The sequence below is a fragment of the Lepidochelys olivacea genome (assembly GCF_965140295.1).
Source record: "Lepidochelys olivacea isolate rLepOli2 genome assembly, chromosome: 4".
NCBI lineage: Eukaryota > Metazoa > Chordata > Testudines > Cheloniidae > Lepidochelys > Lepidochelys olivacea.
Window position 1 is genome coordinate 146,487,095 of NC_140414.1, and position 23,525 is coordinate 146,510,619.

At 52.3% G+C, this 23,525-nt stretch overlaps 1 protein-coding gene across 2 annotated transcripts in view; it reads right to left on the reverse strand.

Moving 5' to 3' along the window:
* The window catches only part of DYSF (dysferlin), a gene marked incomplete at its 5' end in the record, with an annotated part of 306,191 nt that overhangs the window by 150,216 nt on the left and 132,450 nt on the right, over positions 1-23,525 (reverse strand). For both annotated transcript variants that reach the window (XM_084626184.1, XM_084626183.1), the window contains 4 exons: positions 1,046-1,212; positions 2,135-2,266; positions 8,012-8,167; positions 13,914-14,106. In XM_084626184.1, coding sequence (XP_084482310.1) covers positions 1,046-1,212; positions 2,135-2,266; positions 8,012-8,167; positions 13,914-14,106 — 648 coding nt within the window. The remainder of the gene's footprint in view (positions 1-1,045; positions 1,213-2,134; positions 2,267-8,011; positions 8,168-13,913; positions 14,107-23,525) is intronic.

Genomic DNA, 23,525 nt, shown 5'->3' on the forward strand with positions numbered 1-23,525 from the left:
CAGGGAGCTCCCATGCCCCTTGCTGAGGGACAGATTCATAGATTCGAAGGCCAGAAGAGTCCATTGTGATCATCTAGTCCAGGGGTCCTCAAACTGGGGGTCGGGACCCCTCAGGGCATCGCAAGATTATTACATGGGGGGTTGCGACCTGTCAGCCTCCACCCCAAACCCCGCTTTGCCGCCATCATTTATAATGGTGTTAAATATACAAATATATATTTGTTCCCATGCAAGTACTTATAAACTGTGATCAAATCACCCCATATCTGCTTTTTGTTAGGCTAAGCAGACTGAGCTCCTTGAGTCTACTGCTACAAGGCAGTGCAGCGGGGTGGTCACGCAGTTCCCAGGCCGATTGGGGAAGCAGGCTCAGCTGTGGCCACGTGCCAATCAGGGCTCAGCTGGCCTTTATGAGAGAGCAGTGGGCCAGAAGCAGACAGAGTCTCCTCTAGCTGTGGAGGGAGCTGGGTCTGGCTGCTGGGGAGCTTGAGAAGGTACCTGGAGTGGAGCATGGCTGGGGAGCTCTAGCCTGGAAACCCCCCTCCTGGGCTGTAGCCTAGTATAAGGCCAAATAGGTACTGGGGTTGTGGGGGATAGCCTGAGGGGTAGGCAGAGGCAGCAGGTCCAAACCCCTCCTTGCCTGTGATGAGTGGCAATTAGACTGCAGTCTACCCCAGTGAGCGGGGGCTAGATGGTGGCTGGTAGTAGCCATGTACTGAGGCAAGGTGGGGATTGTGGGTAGGGGTTCCCCTGGGTGGGGAGACCCAGAGAGTGGGTGTACTGCCTGGGGCAGCATCCAAAGAAAGGGGTACCGGGGTCCAGGAGGGATGTGGGCCTGCAGAGGGTGCTCCGGAGCTGGAAACTGAGCTAATTCCCAGGAACCAGCAGGAGGTGCCACAGGGGTGAATCCCACCCCGTTACAGGCAGGTTTTCTTTAATCATTCTCGTGGCTCTTCTCTGAACCCTCTGCAATTGACCAACATCCTTCTTGAGTTGTGGGCACCAGAACTGTTATCTTACTATATCCATCAAGCGATCTACTCACGTCTTTTCTGGGCTGATGAACCAGTCCCCGGCCCACGTCCAGCCGACAGAGGGACGGAAGCTATCCTTAGGCAGTTTGATTTTGCCGGTCACGTCGCTGTATTTGGGGTAGGTCAGACCAGTCGTCCCCCAGTTCCCAACCAGTGCCAGCTTCACCTGGTTCTCATACTTAGACATCAAAATGAGAGACACTTTCAGGATAACAGTTGGGTATATGGGAACAGCGAGAGCATGGAAAGAGACCCACAGAGAGCAGCTACTTGGGAGTAAATTCACTACACAGGAAAGAGCACTCCATCATAGAGGCAGTTTGAGGGATACCGTCAAAGGAGTGGCCTGAGAAGCCAACTCCATGCAGGCCACCAAAGAGCGTGGCCATGATCTTCAGGGGCTGTTAGCATGAGTGAAATCTGACTTAGTGACCCAGAGGTGAAGGACCCAACCCCCGGCTCAGGGTCTGCTTGGAATGAGTGTGTTTACAGCTGGACTGTGGCTGCCCGTCCTGCCATGAATAACTGCACCAACTCGCAGCAGAGCCCTGAATTCACTTCCTTCCAGGGCAGGATGCTTACCTGCCACATTAGCGCCCCTAGAGGGAAGAAGCGGGAGGACTCAAGGATCCAAAACTCAGTGTCAACCTAAGTTCCTTGTAAACTGCATGGCCACACAACTGCGCCACAGCCTATTAAGTGCCAGGCAGGCGCTCAGGGAACCCAGACCTGCCGTGGCCAGGGGACAGGTGCCCCTCCCCCAGCCCGAACCCAGGCCCGTCCTGGACCTGCTGCGGCCAGGGGTGAGGCGCCCTGGTCCGACCGGGGAGAGAGGGGGGGAGAGAGAGCTGGGTGGAATCCTCTCTCCCTGCCGTAGCCCTGGGGCAGCCTGCACCCCCATCCAGAGCCTTCATTCCCCCCCCCCATACCCCAACCCTCTGCCCCTCCCACACGCCAAACCCCTGGGCCCCACCCCACCACATGAATTTTGCTACGTGCACCAACTGATGTGACACATCACCTCCATATTGGTGCATACAACAAAATTCATTACGCACATGGGTGGGGAAAATTTAGAGGGAACACCGGTGTCCACTCACGGTTTCGGCAAAGACGGAGAGCTTCCCCTCTGCGTACTTGTTAAACTCCTTCTCGTCTACAGCCAGCCCAAACCAGAGCTGAACCCGCAACTGAGCCGGGATCCTGGGGCCCATCGCCTCTTCCTGTGGGTACTGCCAAAGAAAGGGAACCCAATTAATATCCGCAGGGCAGCGGCTGCCTGTTAAGGGTAAGGGCTGCTCTGGGCTAACGCCTGTCCAATAAGGATGAGAGAAGGTGGAAGCAGAGCCCTACTCACTCCTGTGCACCCAGTGACATAGAATCATAGAATATCAGGGTTGGAAGGGACCTCGGGAGATCATCTAGTCCAACCCCCTGCTCAAAGCAGGACCAGTCCCCAATTTTTGCCCCAGATCCCAAATGGCCCCCTCAAGGATTGAACTCACAACCCTGGGTTTAGCAGGCCAATGCTCAAACCATGGCCACCCAGGCATGCAAACGAGTGTGTGGTGTGCCCTATAGTGGCTGCACTGCCTAGAACCTGCTCTTGGACAACAGAACCCCACGCCACCCCTGACCCGCTGTGCCCTGTTAGGGATCAGAGCCTGTGGCAAGTGCAGCTGGCTTGTAGTCAGTTGCCTGATTGGCTCCACCTGTCAGCAGATCGGGTCTTAACCCCAGCAGCAGTTCAGTGGGTGCTCAAAGTACTTGCCTGCTGCCACACCTGCTTTACTCCAGGTAACCCAGTCCTGCCCTTCAGCTCTGATTCCTGACTTCGGCTCTGCCCTGGGCTCCTATTTCTGCCCCAACCACTGGGCACAACTGCCCCACATCCCGGTCTTTGCCATGCCCTGTGGGCACAACCAGGTCCCTACTCTCCAGACAGCAGTGGCAGCCTGCTCCTGAAAAACAGGCTGGTGCTTCAGCTTTTTGTGCCTGGGATCCTCAGCTCCCTCCGTCCTTCAGCTGGGATAGTGCCCACACTGAGCAGGGGGCTGCATGCACGGGGCGGAAGCTGCCTCCCCATGGCCCAAAGAGCTACTGGTAAAGGGGGCAGGCAAAGGGAAACTGAGGCAGAGAAAGGGGTGGGGGAGAGTGAGGCTGAGCAGCTGAAGAGTGACCATGGCAGGCAAGGGGCAGGATGAAGGGGGGGTCCAAGAGCCATTGACAGTGCAGCAAATGCTGAGCGACAGGATGACGTCAAGAGGCCATGAAGTCCTTTCCGGCAGGCCCTGACTTCCCCGCTGCACCCTCTGGCCAGTGCTGGTTGCTCTGGGGATGGAGCCCCGAGGGTCTAGGGAGTCTGCCCCCTAAGAGCTCTCTGTGGCTGCAGCTCCCCTGTGGAGGGTCACTCTGGATTAGGGGGTAGGTAAGGTGAGCTGGAAGGCCCTGATTTTCCACCAGTGCCCACAGTCACACGATGAGCACATGTGATGGGTCCTAAAGTACCACCAGTGCCCCCTGCTCCCGTCTGCATGCCCTGGAGCTGGTCTGTGCCAAACACCAGCCTCCCAGCAGACAGGGCTGTGGAGCAGCCCCGGTTCCATACCAGCTCAGAGCCCACAGGAATGGGAAGCAGCAGGCACAGGCTGCTACAGCCAAAGCGTGAGTCTGACACACGGGTACAGCTGCCTGAGAAGGCCCTGAGCCACTGCCAATGGGCCTGGAACCCTCTGCAACATCCCCAACATGCAAAGGGGACTGATGGACACAAGGGGGTGATGGCCCGAAGCACATTAACCGCTATATGCATTGCCATGCTGGGAGGGCACAGATGCTGGCATCAAAGATTACAAGCTCCCCCCATGTGCCCAGCAGTCTGGACCAGCTAACACTGCCTTGGCTAATGATACAGCATGTGGACATGTGCTGAGGCCAAATTCTGTCCAGTGATGCTGGTGTAAATCCAAAGTGGTCCCACGGGAGCCAGGGACACCTCCAGAGGGACACCTGAGTAAATGAGAGCAAAATCTGGTCCCTTCTCTTTAAAAAGCTTCTAAACTGTGTAAGTAACTGCATAAGCTGGTACCTCTCACAGATAAATGGATCTGCTCTGTGCTCTTTATGTAGACAGGGTAATACACAATAACGCTCATCACTTGTATCGCAGCTGACAACATCAACTGGCCAACCTTGTTGCGTGCCCTGCCACTAGAGGGTAACAGACTACTACTGCAGCTAAGTAGTGGAGTTACTCCATCAGCACAAATGGTGGAGGTCTGTGCTTCAGGGCTCAAACCCTAATGAAGACTGGTTCTTTTGGGCGGGGGGGGAGTTGTTACTATAGCCAGGTGGGAAACAATTTCCTGTCCCATGAGCATTTTCAAGATTTCAAAATCTTGCCTGTTTTGCATCGGGATGAAACCAAGACCTTTTGAATATTTTGGTGAAAAGCCAGAGACACACCCTCTGCAGAATAGTCAATACTATGGCCCCCACTGTGACTCAGGCAAAGCAAGGACTTGAACCCAGGTCTCCCATGTAAGCATTCTATCCACTAGACAACTGGCTACACTGAAGTGGAAAGTGCTCACTAGCTCGCTCGCTCTCTCGTTTTCACTGACCCTTTTCTGTGAAAAGTTTTGGTGAATCGAGATACTTCCAACAAAAAACTATTCTGAAAAGCTCCAGACCAGATCTAGCTGTTCCATAGCATTCCTCACAACACCCCTGTAAGCGAGGTAGGCAGGGGAAACTGAGGCAGAGCACAGTTAAGTGACTTGCCCCAGGTCCTGCAGCAAGCTAGGGATAGAACCCAGGTGTCCTGGCTTGCAGGTAAACCATGAGACAGGAGTCTTCTGGGCTGGTGACCTATTTTCACCCAGCAAAGAGCAGGAGAGAGGATGTGACTCTCTGCAGAGTGGTTGGTGCTGTTTATCTACTGGTAAGATGACCTTCAAGACTAAGACACTGAAAGCGGCCAACATATTTGAACAAAAATAGAAAAAATAAACAGTGAAATGTCTCGTTTGGTTTTTTTGCTCCCACTTGCTTTTTTTTTTTTTTAAGTGATGCTAGTTTTCCATCCGTAGCTGAAGTTGAGAAAAAAACTAAATATTTTGGTTCTTCCTTTCCTGCCAGCTGTTTTTTAGAGCTGCAGCTCCCAAATGGGGAGGACTGGAGAGAAGACATTTCATTCGAGACACAAGAAGCTTTCTTTGGCAAGGGGATCATAACTTCAGTTCATTTGGGTAGCTGCGGGTTGGGAATTTAAAACTCCCTCAGCCAAATTCTGTCCTCGTTTACAACTGGGTAATCCCGCTGACTGCAGTGGGGTGGTGAAACAATCCCAAAATGCTGGCCCTTGGTGGAAATCGGACCCAGAAGCTTCTGTGCTAAAAAGGACAGGCTTCTAGGACAGGAGCTACAAGAATGGTGTACTGGTAGCACTAGTCGGCGCTCATCCACTTTGTGAGCCAGCAGCTACAGGGGAACCTAACCCAGGCTGAACCAGGAGGTTATGCTTGAACAGAAGTAACCAAGGACAGATATTGTGAGGAAGGGACTCTGGGTACATCTACACTGCAATAAAAGTACCCGTGGCTGCGAGTCTCAGGAAACAGACTAGCTGAGGCCTAGGGAAAGTTACAATTCTTCCCCCCTTACAGATGAGCTGAGGCAGAGAGAGACTAAGTATGTCCCTGTATCCCAGCAGGATCGAGGGACACCACAGTGCTGAGGAAGACAGATAGTCAGCTGGAGAATGTCTGTGCTTTGACCTAGTTGTTTGATCACCTCCTGTGTTACTCATAGACTTCAAAGCCAGAAGGGACCATCGGGATCATCCAGTCTGACCTCCTGCACGTCGCAGGCCACAGAACCTCACCCACTCACTCCGGTACTAGACCTCTAACCTCTGGCTGAGTCACTGACATCCTCCAATCAGGATCTAAAAGACTTCAAGTGGCAGAGAATCCACCACTGACTCTACTTCAAACTAGCGAGTGACATCAAACCAGGTCCGGCTCACCGTGTCCAGTAGGTGTCGCACTCCCACTCAAAGTAGCACCACGCTCACAAAGTTCTATGGCTGACTCCGCCCCCTGGGGAAAAGCCTTTGCAGGGAAAGAGGGAGACAGTGAAAACGTTGGTGCCAACGGGCATTCTGGAGTGGGTTCTTCATGACAGCTCCCAGTACCTGCTGGGAGTGTGGAAGCAGGTTCGATTCCTGATGACAGCCAGTCCCCGGGAATCCTTACGCTGTCACTATGGCAGCTAGCCCTATGGCTGCAGTGGAGGAGCACTGCACCAGGAGACATTTTCCCCTTGCGAGTATGAGCAGGAGCAGCTCCCCAGTGAACAGCAGATTCTTGCCAGCAAGTTTAAAAAGTATGGATTGGATGAATGGACTATAAGGTGGAGAGAAAGCTGGCTAGACTGTCGGGCTCAACGGGTAGTGATCAACATCTCGATGTCTAGTTGGCAGCCGGTATCAAGTGGAGTGCCCCAAGGGTCGGTCCTGGGGCCGGTTTTGTTCAACTTCTTTATTAATGATCTGGACGATGGGATGGATTGCACCTTCAGAAAGTTTGCAGATGACACTAAGCTGGGGGGAGAGGTAGATATGCTGGAGGGTAGGGACAGGGTCCAGAGTGACCTAGACAAATTGGAGGATTGGGCCAAAAGAAATCGGATGAAGTTCAACAAGGACAAGTGCAGAGTCCTGCACTTAAGAAGGAAGAATCCCATGCACCACTACAGGCTGGGGACCGAGTGGCTAGGCAGCAGTTCTGCAGAAAAGGACCTAGGGGTTACTGTGGACAAGAAGCTGGATATGAGTCAACAGTGTGCCCTTGTTGCCAAGAAGGCTAAGGGCATATTCATAGGAGCATTGCCAGCAGATCAAGGGAAGTGATTATTCCCCTCTATTCAGCACTGGTGAGGCCACATCTGGAGTACTGCGTCCAGTTTTGAGCCCCCCACTACAGAAAGTATGTGGACAAATTGGAGAGAATCCAGCGGAGGGCAACGAAAATTATCAGGGGGCTGGGGCACATGACTTACGAGGAGAGGCTGAGGGAACTGGGCTTATTTAGTCTGCAGAAGAGAAGAGCGAGAGGGGATTTGATAGCTGCTTTCCACTACCTGAAAGGGGGTTCCAAAGAGGATGGAGCTCGGCTGTTCTCAGTGGTGGCAGATGACAGAACAAGGAGCAATGGTCTCAAGTTGCAGTGGGGGAGGTCTAGGTTGGATATTAGGAAAAACGATTTCACTAGGAGGGTGGTGAAGCACTGGACTGGGTTCCCTAGGGAGGTGGTGGAATCTCCATCCTTAGAGGTTTCTAAGGCCCGGCTTGACAAAGCCCTGGCTGGGAGGATTTAGTTGGGATTGGTCCTGCTTTGAGCAGGATTAGATACCTCCTGAGGTCTCTTCCACCCGTAATCCTCTAGGATTCTACCCCCATGAAGCGGGTGTACCGCTGGCTGCAGTTGACGCTAACACCTCTACGTGCCTTTGGGAGGGGTGTGGAATCTGCCTCCTCCAGAAAGCTAATCATTTTTAGGATATTGCGTTCCGACATCAGAGGCCAAGTTCCATGTTCCCCATTTACAGATGGGGAAACTGAGTCACAGAGGGGCGACGCAACTTATCCAAGCACACCCAGCAAGCCAGGATTAGACCCAGATCTCTTGACTCCCAGGTGACTACTGGGGGGCAAACACCACAATCGGGGGGGGGTTCCTCTGCACAGTTGGGGAGCAAAGACAAACACCAGAGCGTTCTCCCCTCCCCCTCACCTTGCAATCCCAAATAGGAGTGGAATCCAAACCCTAAACATCTACTGTTTTTACAGGCACTGCTGGCTTTATTTTTTCCCTGTTTACAGATTTCCCTGCTGGGTTTTGTTGGTTATTTTTTAAGGGGAGAAAAATGTTATTAAAAACAAATATACTTTCAAAAAGAAAAACCCAACCTACTTTCAAAAATATCGTCTGAAGTTTCCCACAGTTCTTGCCACAGTAGTTGGCGCCGGTCCTGGAGAAAAGAACTTCATGGGCTGGCACCCGGGCGTAAGCCACGCGCTTGTCTCCTCGAAGCATCCAGATCACTATGTCTGGCAGGCTGTTCTGGGGCTGGAAAACACGGTGGCAGACAAATCGCATCTATTCAACCTCCCCAAATCAATACCATGAGTCAACAAAAATCCAGGCTGAAAAGTGAGACACTGAGGGGGATTAGTGGAATCTCAGCAGGTCTCACCACAGAGCAGGCAGCTCCGAGACAGCTGGCAGGGTCGCAGAAAGCAGAGACGGGAAAGACCCATCATTATTAATGTATTACAGTAATGCTTACGTGCCCCAGTGGAGAACAGGGCCCCGTTATGCTAGGCATTATGTAAACACAGAGTCAGACAGTCTTCGCCCCAAAGAGCTTACTGTCAAAATAGACCAGATGGACAAAGGGTGGGAGGGGAAACTAAGGCACCAAACAGGGATGGGACTTGTCCAAGATCACACAGCAAGTTAAAGTCAGGAACCCAACCCAAGTCTGAACGCAGGGCCCTACCCACTGGACCACCCTGCCCCACTGTTACGCAGCTAGACCCATTCCTGCCTTCTGTAGTTGCAGACCCTCAGAATCAGTTGCTGGTTTGTTGGGGGTGTTTTCCTGTGCTTGAATTTCCCTGTCCATGAAAGGGGTCAGGCTACTTGACCTCAGCAGGAAGGAGGGAGGAAGCCCCCTAGTCTCCAAAAGCCCTCACCCACAAGAGCATCAGGTGTGGTGTCAGCATGTTTACATGTGGGGATAGTAGGTGGAACTCACAATACCAACAAAAGGAGGAGGACACAGACCCAAAATTTAACAAAGGGATAGGGGTGCAGGTCCCAGGGTCCAAACAAGGGATCCAGAAGGGGACACCACACAGAGGACCCCAGATAGTGCCCACTGCCCCGAGGAGGAGTCCAAGGAGCCAGTGGATGTCGCCCAGAAAAACTCTGCCCCAGAGTCGCAGAGACACCAGACAAACCCCTTGCAGCTTCCTCCTCCTGGCCTGTGCCGAGGACGACGGCCCTGGAGGCTGAAGGCCGCTGGCTGTGACCACAGCAAAGACAGCCTGGCAAGGCAAGTGCATCCTGTGACGGGCTTCATCTCGGCAGTTTAGTCTCCATGGTCTAGTTGGCCTCTGCTGGTGGCACCAACAAGGACACCATCTGCTGCCAAGTGCTGTGGGCACCTACCCATGGGAAAAATAGTGGGTGCTTAGCACCCACCAGCCACAGCTGTTTGGGTAGCTGCCACCGATCAGCTGTTTGGCAGCTGGGGGAGGCACTTGGGTGAGGGTGGAGAGCAGGGAGCAGCAGGTGGGCGGGGCCTGGGGGGGTGGAGTGGAGAGGCCTTGGGGCACAGCAGGGGTGGAGCACTCCCGGGGGTGTCACTCCTTTAGCTCAAGTGGTAGAGATGTGAGCTTTCAGTGCAAAGGTCCTGGATTCACCCGCCGATGAAGACACATGGTGGGAAGGGTCATTACACTAGGATTCAGCGCATCATTAAATGCTCAGCACATGCGCTACGTGTAGCTCCCAAGCAGGGGCTGGATATCTCAGATATGGAGCCTTCTGCCTGGCAGTCAAAGGTGAGGACCCAGCACAAGGTCAGAACTGATCACAAGCTGTTAGTTTCTCGTGGTTATTTGGTGGCCTTCTCCCAAGAACCACCATTGTGCCTGGCCCCCTTGCCGACAGACACAGCAGAGAAGGAAAGGACTGACTGGGACATGAACACGGAACCCCCCTGCACCCTGCAAGCATAAGCAAGGCCCACTAGCCTGGTTTGCATAGCAAGCCTGCGTGATGTGTGTCACAACCTTCTCTAGTGGCTGCTCCAGAAAGAGGATAACAGCCTACTGCTGCAGGCAGCTAATGGACTGTCTCCTTTGGCTTGGGCGGTAGCACGCTGTGCTTCGGTGCTGCCGGGCCAGGCCCCGCTGATGCCATGGGGGAGCAGTTACACGGGCACCGGTGTCAGTGCCGTGTAGTTTCTGTGCATCACTAGAGGCCGTTCTGCGGGGCTGCCGTTTTGGCACCTTTCGTCAGCTCGACAATTTCAAGATAGAAGTAGCGCCTGTCCCATGGCCAGTCCTAACTCAGGAGCGCAGAAACCATGCTACCCCGCTATTCCCTTTCGGCCACTTGCCCATTCCCCGGCGAGCCCCAGCCTGCAGGACGATGCTAGAGAGTGTAACTCTCAAGGCTCGGGGGCAAATTTCAAGCCCACCCAAACACGGTGCATTTGAAATTGTAGCTTAGACGCTGAAGTTATCGGGTTCTGCTTAGGGGAAGGGAGAGGGGGACGGAGTGGGGATGAAGGGTGAATGCAGAGACACAGAGGCTGGGAATGAGGAAGCAAAGAGAAATCCAGTGCAGGAAACAGCAGCAGAACAGCCTGGACTATTATCCTCAGCACCAAGCGTCCTATTTGCTTCAGCAGACGCTCCCCCAGCGTCAGGGCATTTCTCCCTCCTGTCCGGCCGGTGGCTCCTCTGCAGCACGGCCCCTCCAGCCAAGAGGGGAAAGCCACAGCAGCCAGTGGGATGCCCGGCCCCAGCCAGCAGGAGGTAGGCAAGCAAGGGCAGCCGACTCCCTTCACTAATCTGGACTTCAGGACCAAATGTTCTATTTCAAAGCTGGGGCTGGCAGAGTCGCAAACCAGAAACCACTGCAGCTGCTGGCCCACATTCTGAAATGTGCCTCCCTCTTCCCTGAGAGAGAGTCTCTGACTCCACAATCACAGCAGCTGGCAAGGGCGCCAGGTACCTCCTGCGCTGACCTCAGTGCTAAAGCTCTGTTGGGGGATGAAAATAGCCTGTCCCCAAAGGGTAGCGAGGGACTTTAGATCCCATTAAAGGAGGGACACCACAAAACCCTTCCTGTGGCTCCAGTCCCAAGGCAGAGAGGCCAGCTCCTTCTCTTCTGTGTTTTCACTGCGGGTGGCTTTAAAGATCACAGAAACAGTCACTGGGCTGCAACATCACCCCCCCCCCGCCCCCCCTGCAACTGCCTGACCAGGATCTTGGAACAACCAAAGAAGAGATGGATCTCCCTCCGCCAGAGAATCCAGCCCCGGGTTTTACATCGTGCTGCTGGCTGGGCGTAGACTCTGGGGGCCAGCAGCACCCCATCTGGTACAAATCAACATTGCCACTAACTTCAGCGGAGCTATTTCCAGCCGCTGAGGTTCTAGCCCTGGGCATTTAAACCCAAATCACTCTCCCACTGAAATCAGTGGTAAAACTGCCTTGGCCATGGCTGTGGGGGGGTCTCACACCCTACAGGGATAAGCGCAGCCTAGGTTGAATGTAGAGGGAATTAATAAAGCTCCAACTATGGCACTTTGCTACCAAATGTCATGGCTTTGTTTTAAGGAGCGCCCCATAACCCAGGACACCATCCCAGGAACCGCCAGGCCCAGTTTTCAAACACAGGCATTTTAAGGGGGCTTCCAAACTCCTGCCTTTGATGTCGGAGTTGGCAGTTGGGCCAGCAAATTCCCCTCGGTTTGAAAATCAGGCCTTAGAAAGCTTTGATGGCTTGGAAACCAGAGGCTGCACCCCAAATTAACAGGCTAGACTCTGGATGTTCTAAATCCTGCCATTTAAGGTATAAAGCCAAGACTGACCGCCAGCCTAGATCCAAACACCGCCCAGATTTCAGGGAGTCAGGGTCCAAACAGGGGGGCTGGGCCCTACCTTGGATAATGGGCTGAACCCAAACCTCCAGATTCCCCAGCACCCCTGAACTTTAGGAACATTTGGATCCAGATCTGCATGCCCCTCACTCACCCCAACCCCCCTCTAGAACAGAGTGTGGCAGACAGGAGCCAAACCAATTGCTCCCGAAGCTGATGGATAAAATTCACCCCTGTGCAGCAGGTCAGTCGAAGGCCTATGGACTCCATATATCAAGAGCTTAGGTGGGATGCACAGGCCCTTGCACTGATGTTCTGCACAGCAGCAACCTTCACCCTATGGGAAGCCAGCAGGCTTAAAAGCAAACCTGACCGGGGTGACATCGTCTGTATTGTGTATTTCTTCTGAGGTTAGAAACCCAGCCAGCCAGTGCCTTTAATGAAACCCCCAAGAAAACTGTTGTGGAGATCAGAGAGTGCCGATGTAAGTTTTCAGTATAGACCAGCTCTTACTCTGGCATAGCTATAGTATTTTAAATTCACTCCCTACCTTATTCCAGAATACCTTCCATGGACAGACAAGTCCTTAGCCCTCCAGAGCCAGCTCAGGTATGGGAGGGTGAGCTAGACATCTCCTCTGGCTTGTGCATCAGCAACAGAATTGCTTACTAGGATCCCCCCAGGCCTTCTCTGCGCTTAAAAGTTTGTCCCTTTAATTCTTTAACGGCATAATTAAAGCAGAACTGCAAGGCTAGCATGGATGCAGTTATACCAGCATGACAGGCAGTTACATCAACATACCATATGCCAATTCAGTGAAGTGAAATAAGTTATACAGGTATAAAGCACCTTATACCGGCATAAGTGTATCTACACCAGGCAGGCTTGGCTGGCATAACCACACAGGCAAAAATCACCCCCCTTACTGTCACAGTTATACCGGTAAACGTTTTAAAATGTAGTGACAGCTCTGCAAACCCTCTGGAGGAAGTGAACTGCACAGGGGTTACCGAAGGAAGAATCTGTCCTGGAGCGCCCTTGCTACTCGAGATGATGAGGTGTGGAATGGAAAGGACCCAGTTTGGTCCTCAGATCCAAGGGAGAGTCTGCATGGATGAGTGAAGGGTTACCCCATCCTGGAGCAACCACTTGAATGGGCACAGGTGCCCAATGCAGTTTTGATCTGCTTTTAGTTAAGGACCAGCTGCTAATAGGTGGCTGCTTTTCACTGGTCCGGAATGAGCGCTTAGGCAGGTTTTGCTGTACAGGATAATGCCCAGATACTGAAAGGAATTTAAGTGCTTAACGCCCTTAGGCACCTAACGGGCTTTGATAATCTGTGCCAATATCAACATTCGCTTCAACTAGAGAAGAGTTTATTGTACCTGGAAGCTCCTGGCAATAGTTGAGCAGTCACAAAGTCCTAAACTATCTCATTTCTAATGAAGCAAACAGCCTACTGCTTGAAGGTTTGGGTGGGGATTATTAATTTCTAGATCATCGTCTGTTCCCCTGGTGGGTCGGTAACCTGCTGAGTCTCAAAGAGTACAATTCCTAGCGTGCATCAGTTTGGGAAAGTTCTAATGGTAAATTTGCAAACACTCTGGAAAATTAATCCAAATTAACTAAAGGTGTCGATGTAAAGTGGATTACATAAACCACATTAAACTCTGATGCGGATGTTCATTCAGAATGAATGTGGCCTTAATTAGATTTAACTTCATTTGCTTCCAAAGTGAATATAACTAAAGCGAGTTAAGGCCATGTTAATTCTCAATGAGAGCATCCACACAGGGTTTTAATGGGGTTTAACTAATCCACTTCAACCATTCATTTAAATTAAGGCCTGAGCTATGCTAGAAAATTAGGTCAGCATAACTACGTTGCTCAGAGGTGTTAAAAAACCCTAAGTCCCTTTGTAGGTGTGAGGTCGATGGAAGAATTCTTCCATCAACCTCGCTACCACCTCTCAGGGGGTGGGCAGTGTCTACTCTGAAACATTGCCCTGGTGTAGTGGCTCAGCTGTAATGTTTTAAGTGTAGACACCCCCACCGGTCCCTATGTAGGCAAATCCTAAGGAGTTGCTCCCGGTTAGGATGGCTTACCTCAAACAAGCCTGTAATAGCACCAAGATGGGCTGGGTGGGAAAGATAAAGAGCCATCAGGGCAAAAGCAATTCACCCCCACTTTTACCTCCTCTGCCATGGCTTTTAGTCTCAAGAGCCAGTCCTCAGCCTGGTCCAGCACTGTCTGGAGGTCAGAATCCTCATGCTTCAGGTTCAGAGCTGCCTGAACAATCTGGTTCAGGTTGGTGCTGCGGAATTTGTACATGTACTGATCCAGATGGGTGCTGGCTGTCTTGTTGCTGACATCAACGAGCGGCTGGCTGCAGATGGGGGGTGGGAGAAAGGAGCACAGAGAAACAGGCCAATGTTAGCTGTGCATTGCAAAGCAACGGCTTTACTGGGGACTTTCTTTTTATGAGCAAGTTTATGCAAAAATAACAAGCCACCAAAGAGATATTTGGTGACTGAACAAGCGCCAGGAGCAAGGAAGGTTCAAACCACACTTACAGCCCTCAGACACTATTGCAATGAGTTCCAAAAAGGAGTTGTAACTGAGCTTCGTGCATCACTACACACACACACACACACACACACATAAGTTGGCTCAACCTGCAATATAAATATTTCAGAAGCTCAACAGCATCTTCATCGTGCTAAGCTGTTTAAGAGTTTTCATGTTAAAACTCAATGATTTATGAGCTACCCTTACAGACATATTAAAGAACAAAAGTCCAACTGAAACAGAATGAGATCTGGGTTCAATTCCCAGCCCTTCCAGAGTGACGCTGAGCAAATCCCTTAACCTTGCTGTACTTTTTCTTCCCCATCTATAAAATGAGAGGGCAGACAGACAGACTGACTGATAGTCTATTATCTCTCTCACAGTCTTCTCAGGCTTAGTAAATCTTGCAGCAAGATGTTGTTTAAAAATAATTCCCATAATATGTGCAAATTGTGGGGCTGATAATGTCTCCGTCTAGTGGCTCTGCCACATATAGGCTAACTGCCTCCTTCCACTACAAATTACAAGTTCGTTTTTCCAGTTCAAATGGTAGAGGTCTATGATTCTGGCATTGAAAGTCATGGGTTCTATTCCCACTGACAAACTGTCCTGGATGTGGAGACTGGGAAAATGTCTGATTTATTTTTACAAAAGGATATGTGTGACTCACTTTCCCCTCTCACCTTGCTGGGCATGAAGGGGTTACCTTCTTTCTTGAAACATGAGAAGCAATGCAGTGACTGCAGAGAAGTCACTAAGCATGAATGACAGGTTTCAGAGTAACAGCCGTGTTAGTCTGTATTCGCAAAAAGAAAAGGAGGACTTGTGGCATCTGGTTAGTCTCTAAGGTGCCACAAGTACTCCTTTTCTTTAAGCATGAATGAACCATCAGAAAGTAAATGTCACTAAGAGGTAATTACTGCAAATCCCTACACCCATGTTTTCAACCTTTTTTCTTTTCTGTAAAATTTGAATGAAGGTGTGGACCTCTTTGGAAATCTTAGACATAGTCTGCAGACACCCAGGGGTCCACGGTCCACAGGTTGAAAATCACTGCCCTAGACAGATAAGCAGGTTTGCGGAAGTACCACTCCCTGGGGCGGAATGGCATAGACTGTTTTTGACAACATTCAAGCGGCCCAGCAGACAAGGAACAGAGAAATACATAAAGTGGGAGGACAGCTATAGAGGAAGGGTCACTCACACTGGATCTAAGAACTCACACGAGATGGTAACCAACAGGAACAAAGTTGCTAGAAGGGTCTGAAGGGCTTTGAGACCTACCAGCTCTTGTGCACCATGGGTGACACCTGGGGAGCTGGGCATACATATAAGCGGTTTGTTGTTGTCAAGATCGGCTTCCTCTGTAATGCTTTTGGTTCTGAATAAATACTTTGCTTTATGAAGGCTGGCTGGTCTCCGGTAAATCCTGCCCATTGCCGCAAGATCACAGGACGGCAATTGCTGAGCTAAACTCGGACTTACTAAGGTGATCACAGTGAATGGAAGGAGAAATTGCAGCCTAAATCCCTGGTCTGGAGGGAAAGGAACAAATTCCCACCCCAAAAAAGATGACAGCTTGAGGCTTGAGATCTAAGGGCGTGCCATGAAAGAGACCATGAAGATGGCAGAGGGATAGTTAAGCCTGAAACCATGACAACAGGGCCATCAGAACTGTATCCCTAACTAAAGTCATGGCCCCAATAAATTCATTGCTTGCGCCAGAATTTCCGCTTTCATTGTAAAAATATAATTCCAGTGCTTGCCCAGATGGTTGCAGAGATAACCTCACAGAGGTGAGCCAAGGTTCAGCCAATGCAGGGCTTCCTGCCTGAGTCCACACAGTCTGAAACATCTCTGAGAGGTGTGAACTGCCCCAGTAATCTCAACCGGGGCCGTGTGGACTCCATGATTCTGCAGCCATAGTGTTTAAGATCTCATCTGAAAAAACACCAACACTGCAAACTGCATAGGATTCAATCATCTGCCCAAGATAGACAAGTGGGGAAGGAGTAACCACTTGAGAGTAAGCAGTTGAAGTCTGCCATACATTTTGTTAAGAGAGCCTTCACCCTGTACCTAGTCCTGGGTGGTTGCTGTATGAACTATCCTTGAGAAATTGTTCCAATGGCTAATTTCCCTCACTGTTAAAAATGTACAACTTCTTTCCCATCTCAATTTGTCTCCCTTCAACTTCCAGTTATTGGATCATGTTATACCTTTCTCTGCCAGACTGAAGTGCCTATTATCAAATTTCTGGTCCCTATGTAGATACTTATAGGCTGTGATCAAGTGACCCCCTTAAACTTCTCTATAGCTCCTTGAGTCTATCGCTATAAGGCAGGTGTTCTAATTCTTTAATCATTTTCGTGGCTCTTCTCTGAACCCTCTCCAATTTATCAACATCCTTCTTGAATTGTGGAAAACAGCAGAGGTTACAGCAGAGCCAAATACAGAGGTAAAGTAACCTCCCAAGGGATAGACATACAGCTAATCCAGAAGCACTGGGCTCCTCACAGGGATGCTCAATACCTCTTACCAACCATGGTGGATGCTGATGGTAGAACCATTAGCAATCACTTTAGGAGAGACTGTGAACTAAAATAAATGGCTTTCTGCAAGTAGACAACAGATAGCCTGAAAGACAGTGTAGTGCAGTGGCTGGGGAACTAGGCTAACATTCAGGAAACTGAGGCACAGAGCGGGGAAGGGACTTGACCATTGACTTGCTGGGTGAACTTGGACAAGTCATTTCCTCTCCCACCTTTTGTCTGATTAAAGTGTAAGCTCTTTGGGGCAGGGACTGTCTCTCACTATGGTTGTATAGTACCTATTGCAATGGGGGCTCGATCTCACTGCTACCATAGTACAGATAATAAAGGCATTTGACAAACATCCCTCCCAGCCAATGTTCTTGTCAGATAGGAATTATAATCACCATTTTACAGATGGGAAAACTATGTCCCAGGCCGGTGCAATTCGTTGCTCAGTCTCATACAGAAAGCGGCCGAGCCACGAACAGAACCCAGGAGCCCTGCTAGCTTCCCCCACCACTCTCTCTATAATGGAATATAATAGCTTTGAGACATGAAAGAATGGCAATAACACAGATCAGTGGTTCTCAATCAGGGGTAAGCGTACCCCTGGGGGCAGGCAGAGCTCTTCCAGGGGGTACATCAGCTCATCTAGATATTTTCCTAATTTTACAACAGGCTACATAAAAAGGGATTAGCAAAGTCAGAACAAACTAAAATTTCTTACGGCTTGTTTTATAGTGCTCTATATACTATATGCTGAAAGGTAAGTACAATATTTATATTCCAATCATTTTATTTTATAATTATATGGTAAAACTGACAACGTCAGCAATTTTTCAGTAATAGTGTGCAGCCACTCCCATTTGACACCATCAAACTAGGCCTGAATAAAGACTGGAAGTGGCTGGGTCACTACAAAAAATAATTTTCCCTCTGTTCATATTCACCCCTTCTTGTCAACTGTTGGGAATGGGCCATACATCCACCCTAATTGAAGTGGCCTCATTAGCACTGACCCCCCACTCAGTAACACAACTCCCATCTTTTCATGTGCTGTGTATTTATACCTGCCTACTGTGTATTCCACTCCATGCATCTAATGAAGTGGGTTCTAGCCCACAAAAGCTTATGCCCAAATAAATGTGTTAGTCTCTAAGGTGCCACAAGGACTCCCCTTTGTTTTTGCTCATACAGATTAACACGGCTACCCCTCTCAAAGCTGAAGCAAAAAAGGAATTAACTTCAGCCATGGCTGTGTTTTCTGTCATTGTCTTTCCCTCCTCATTGAATAATAGGCTTGCCCTGTCTGTGGTCTTCCTCTTCCATCTCATGTATTTGTAAAATGTTTTCTTTTTACCGTTTATATCCCTAATTTGTTTAAACTTGTTTTGCCTTCACCTTACTAATTTTGTCTCTACAGGCTTCTGTTGTTCTTTTTTAAATCTTCATCCTTCATAATTTGTTTCCAATTTTTATAGGACTCTTTTTTGAGTTTCAGGTCATTGAAGATCTCCTGGTTAACCGGGGTGGTCTCTTACCATACTCCTCTCATAGAATATAGAATATCAGGGTTGGAAGGGACCTCAGGAGGTCATCTAGTCCAACCCCCTGCTCAAAGCAGGACCAATCCCCAACTAAATCTTCTCAGCCAGGGCTTTGTCAAGCCTGACCTTAAAAACCTCAAAGGAAAGAGATTCCACTACCTCCCTAGGTAACCCATTCCAGTGCTTCACCACCCTCCTACTGAAAAAGATTTTCCTAATATCCAATCTAAACCTCCCCCACTGCAACTTGAGACCTTTGCTCCTTGTTCTGTCACCTGCTACCACGAGAACAGTCTAGAGCCATCCTCTTTGGAACCCCCTTTCAGGCAGTTGAAAGCAGCTATCAAATCCCCCCTCACTCTTCTCTTCTGAAGACTAAAAAATCCCAGTTCCTTCAGCCTCTCCTCATAAGTCATGTGTTCCAGTCCCCTAACCATTTTTGTTGCCCTCCGCTGGACGCTTTCCAATTTTTTCACATCCTTCTTGTAGTGTGGGGCCCAAAACTGTACACAGTACTCCAGATGAGGCCTCACCAATGTCAAATAGAGGAGAACGATCACATCCCTTGATCTGCTGGCAATGCCCCTACTTATACAGCCCAAAATGCCATTGGCCTTCTTGGCAACAAGGGCACACTGCTGACTCATATCCAGCTTCTCGTCCACTGTAATCCCTAGGTCCTTTTCTGCAGAATGGCTGCCGAGCCATTCGGTCCCTAGTCTGTAGCGGTGCGTGGGATTCTTCCGTCCTTAGTGCAGGACTCTGCACTTGTCCTTGTTGAACCTCATCCAATTTCTTTTGGCCCAATCCTCTAATTTGTCTAGGTCCCTCTGTATCCTATCCCTACCCTCCAGCATATCTACCTCTCCTCCCCTATTACAGTGGGATAGTTTGTTCTTGTGCCCTTAATAATGTCTCTGTCAAAAACTGCCAACAAGTCTGAACTCTTTTTTTCCCCCAGGACTTACTTCTCATTGGGGGAAATCTTACCTACCAGCTCCCCCTCTGATTGGCTGCCTTTCCCATGGCCCCGCCTCCTAGGGAAGAGAAGCTAATCCGAAATGCTGCAGAAGCAGGCAGAGCTCTCCCTGCTCCTCTTGGAGGGGGCGGGGGGAGCAGAGACCCCAGCAGCTGAAAGACCCTCCTTTCCCTTCCTCCCTGTGAGCAATAGGACACCCCTTGCTTCTCCTCCTCCCACTGCAGCACCTGGCTGGGGGCCAGGAGGAATGGGGACCTGCCCCGGCAGGCCTGGAAAAGGGAGGGGACCCACTGCAGCCCCCCAGATCTGGGAGAGGGCGATGAAGAACTATGAGCTGCAGGAGGCCAGGGTGCAGGTTGAGGGCAGGGGAATGGGCAGAGCACCTGCAAGCAGAGGCCAGAAACACCGATACATACATTTGGGAGTGCTAGTAACAGTAATTGACTCACACACATGTGCGGGGGAGAGGACAGGGAGTGAAAAGTTCAAACATCAAAAGACTGAACAAAACTACAATATCGTCTTTTTAAAAAACAAATCTCATGATTTTGGTCCAATCTCCTGGTTTGGGGTCTGTCTCAGGGTGTTTGAACCATCGGGGTTGGCCAGGCTGCTACAGGGAGATTCTGTCTCTTTAACATGCAGGAGGCTATGAGTCCCCCAGTGGCCACTGGGTATAGGGTATATGATGGGACTGGTGGCCACTGGAGGTGGGGGGGCAGAGCACTGGGGCTGCAGTGAATGGGGAAGGTCCCATTTCTCCCTCTTTTGCCCAGCTGCAGCTCATAAGCCCCTTTTTTTCCTGGCCCAGTGGGTGGCTGGCCCTGTTTTATCTCCAATTAGCCACCTGGTCAATCCCAGTTCCAACCGGCCACCAGGTCAACCCAGGGAATGAGGCAGAAATTTTCTAAGTCCCCACCCAGCCACCAGGTCAACCCCAGCTCCGACCAGCCACCAGGTCAACCCCAGGGAAAAAGTCTGGAAAGTTTCTCATCCCAAACCGGCCACCAGGTCAACCCCCCCAGAGGATAAGAGCTGTCGGACCCCACCTCCCTGGCGGTGGGGAGCAGCAGTTTTCGCTCAGGTCCGTTGCCCAGGGCGGACCAGGCCCGAGAGTAGAGCGAAGGAGGGAGTTCCCCTAACTGGCTCCAGCGAAATCTGGGGGCACCCTCCGCTGGCAGCACAGTTGAGGCCCGTCACGTTACAACTGCTGGTCATGATACTCCGGCGGGTGGACCGACGGCTCCACCATGGCCATGAGTCACCCCTCTAAGGCCCTGACGGGCGCAGTAGTGAGGATTACACCGCAGGGACCGGAATGTCAGCACGTGGGCTCTGCACTCGAACACATGTGAACGCGCCGTGTGCTACCCTCGAGAGCCAACACGCAGGCTGCCGGGAGCCTACGTGCCATTGACTGAGTCTGACCCCGCGAGACCGAGGCCCCGCACGACAGGCCCAGCAACCCCACGCTGCATCCATGGTGGAGAAACCCCAGAGGTGTTTCCCCGACCACCTGTCCCTGCGGGAGGTTCCAGGTGGCCCTTAGCTGGTCAGCTCGGTGAAGGAGTGAGGAAGGGGGGGGAAGGGGAGGTGGACGAGGAGCACTCTCGGGCCCAGAAGTAGCTCCATCCCCTTCCTCACACCAAGCTCAGCATGCCCGGGACGCCGAGCCTGTCCCTGCACTGACCAGCTCGACAGCATCATGACAAGAACCCGCAGGAACCCGCACAAATGAGCCAGGGGAAAAAGGGCAGCCGCCGCTGGCCCCGGGAGAAGCGGCTTGTGAGCCCCGCCCTGTGGATGCTGCAGCTGGGTAAGAGAGGCAGGATCGAGCCCTTCGGGAGAACCACCTTCCCCGTTCACCGCAGCCCGGGTACTCTGCCCCCCGACCCCCAGTGGCCACCAGTCTGTATGGGGGCACAGGCTGGCAGGGAGGTGGCGGGGGAAGGTTCGGGAGTAGCAGGGCGCTGTCTGTATGGGGGCACAGGCTGGCAGTTAGGGAGGGGGCGGGGGAAGGTTCTGGAGGAGCGGGGTGATGTCCGTATGGGGGCACAGGCTGGCAGTTAGGGAGGTACCGGGGGAAGGTTCGGGAGGAGCGGAGCACTGTCCGTATGGGGGCACAGGCTGGCAGTTAGGGAGGTGGCGGGGGAAGGTTTGGGAGGAGCGGGGCGCTGTCTGTATGGGGGCACAGGCTGGCAGTTAGGGAGGGGGCGGAGGAAGGTTTGGGAGGAGCGGGGTGCTGTCTATATGGGGGCACAGGCTGGCAGCTAGGGAGGTGGCGGGGGAAGGTTCGGGAGGAGCGGGGTGCTGTCTGTATGGGGGCACAGGCTGGCAGTTAGGGAGGGGGCGGGGGAAGGTTCGGGAGGAGCGGGGCGCTGTCTGTATGGGGGCACAGGCTGGCAGTTAGGGAGGTACCGGGGGAAGGTTCGGGAGCAGAGGGGTGCTGTCTGTGTGGGAGCACAGGCTGGCAGGGAGGTACTGGCGGAAGGTTCTGGAAGAGTGGGGCGCTGTCTGTATGGGGGCAGAGTCTGGAAGTTAGGGAGGTCGGGGGGAGCTTCTGGAAGAGTGGGCCGCTGCCTGTATGGTGGCACAAGCTGGCAGTTAGGGAGATACCGGGGGAAGGTTCGGGAGGAGCGGGGTGCTGTTTGTATAGGGGCACAGGCTGGCAGTTGGGGACGTGGGGGGGAGGTTCTGCAGGAGGGGGGCGCTGTCTGTATGGGGGCACAGGCTGGCAATTAGGGAGGTACTGGGGGAAGGTTTGGGAGGAGCGGGGCGCTGTCTGTATGGGGGCACAGGCTGGCAATTACGGAGGTACTGGGGGAAGGTTTGGGAGGAGCGGGGTGCTGTCTGTATGGGGGCACAGGCTGGCAGTTAGAGGGGTAGGGGGAAGGTTCGGGAGGAGCGGGGCGCTGTTTGTATGGGGGCACAGGCTGGCAGTTAGGGAGGTACTGGCGGAAGGTTCTGAAAGAGTGGGGCGCTCTCTGTTTGGGGGAACAGGCTGGCAATTAGGGATGTGGGGGGGAGGTTCTGGAAGAGTGGGGTGATGTCTGTATGGGGGCACCGGCTGGCACTTAGGGAGGTGGGGGGAAGGTTCTGGAGGAGGGGGGTGCTGTTTTATGGGGGCACAGGCTGGCAGTTAGGGAGGTGGCGGGGGAAGGTTCAGGAGGAGCGGGGTGCTGTCTGTATGGGGGCACAGGATGGCAGTTAGGGATTTTGGGGGGTCCTGGAAGAGTGGGGCGCTGTCTGTATGGGGGCACAGGCTGGCATTAGGGAGGTGGCGGGGGAAGGATTGGGAGGAGCGGGGCACAGTCTGTATGGGGTCACAGGCTGGCAGTTAGGGAGGTGGGGCGGTCCTGGAAGAGTGGGGCACTGTCTGTGTCGGGGCACAGGCTGGCAGTTAGGGAGGTACCGGGGGAAGGTTCGGGAGGAGCGGGGTGCTGTTTGTATAGGGGCACAGGCTGGCAGTTGGGGACGTGGGAGGGAGGTTCTGAAAGAGTGGGGCGCTGTCCGTAAGGGGGCACAGGCTGGCAGTTAGGGAGGTGGGGGTGAGGTTCTGGAGTAGCAGGGCGCTGTCTGTATGGGGGCACAGGCTGGTAGTTAGGGAGGTACTGGCAGAAGGTTCTGGAAGAGTGGGGTGCTGTCTGTATGGGGGCAGAGTCTGGAAGTTAGGGAGATACCGGGAGAAGGTTCGGGAGGAGCGGGGTGCTGTTTGTATGGGGGCACAGGCTGGCAGTTGGGCAGGTGGGGGGAGGTTCGGCAGGAGCGGGGCACTGTTTGTATGGGGGCACAGGCTGGCAGTTAGAGGGGTGGGGGGAAGGTTCTGGAAGGGTGGGGCACTGTCTGTATGGGGGCACAGGCTGGCAGTTAGAGGGGTGGGGGGAAGGTTCGAGAGGAGCGGGGCGCTGTTTGTATGGGGGCACAGGCTGGCAGTTAGGGAGGTGGGGAGAAGGTTCTGGAAGAGTGGGGCACTGTCTGTATGGGGGCACACGCTGGCAGTTAGGGAGGTGGGGAGAAGGTTCTGGAAGAGTGGGGTGCTCTTTTATGGGGGCACAGGCTGGCAGGGAGGTACAGACAGAAGGTTCTGGAAGAGTGGGGTGCTGTGTATATGGGGGCACAGGCTGGAAGTTAGGGATCTGGGGGGAAGGTTCTGGAAGAGCTGGGCGCTGTCTGCATG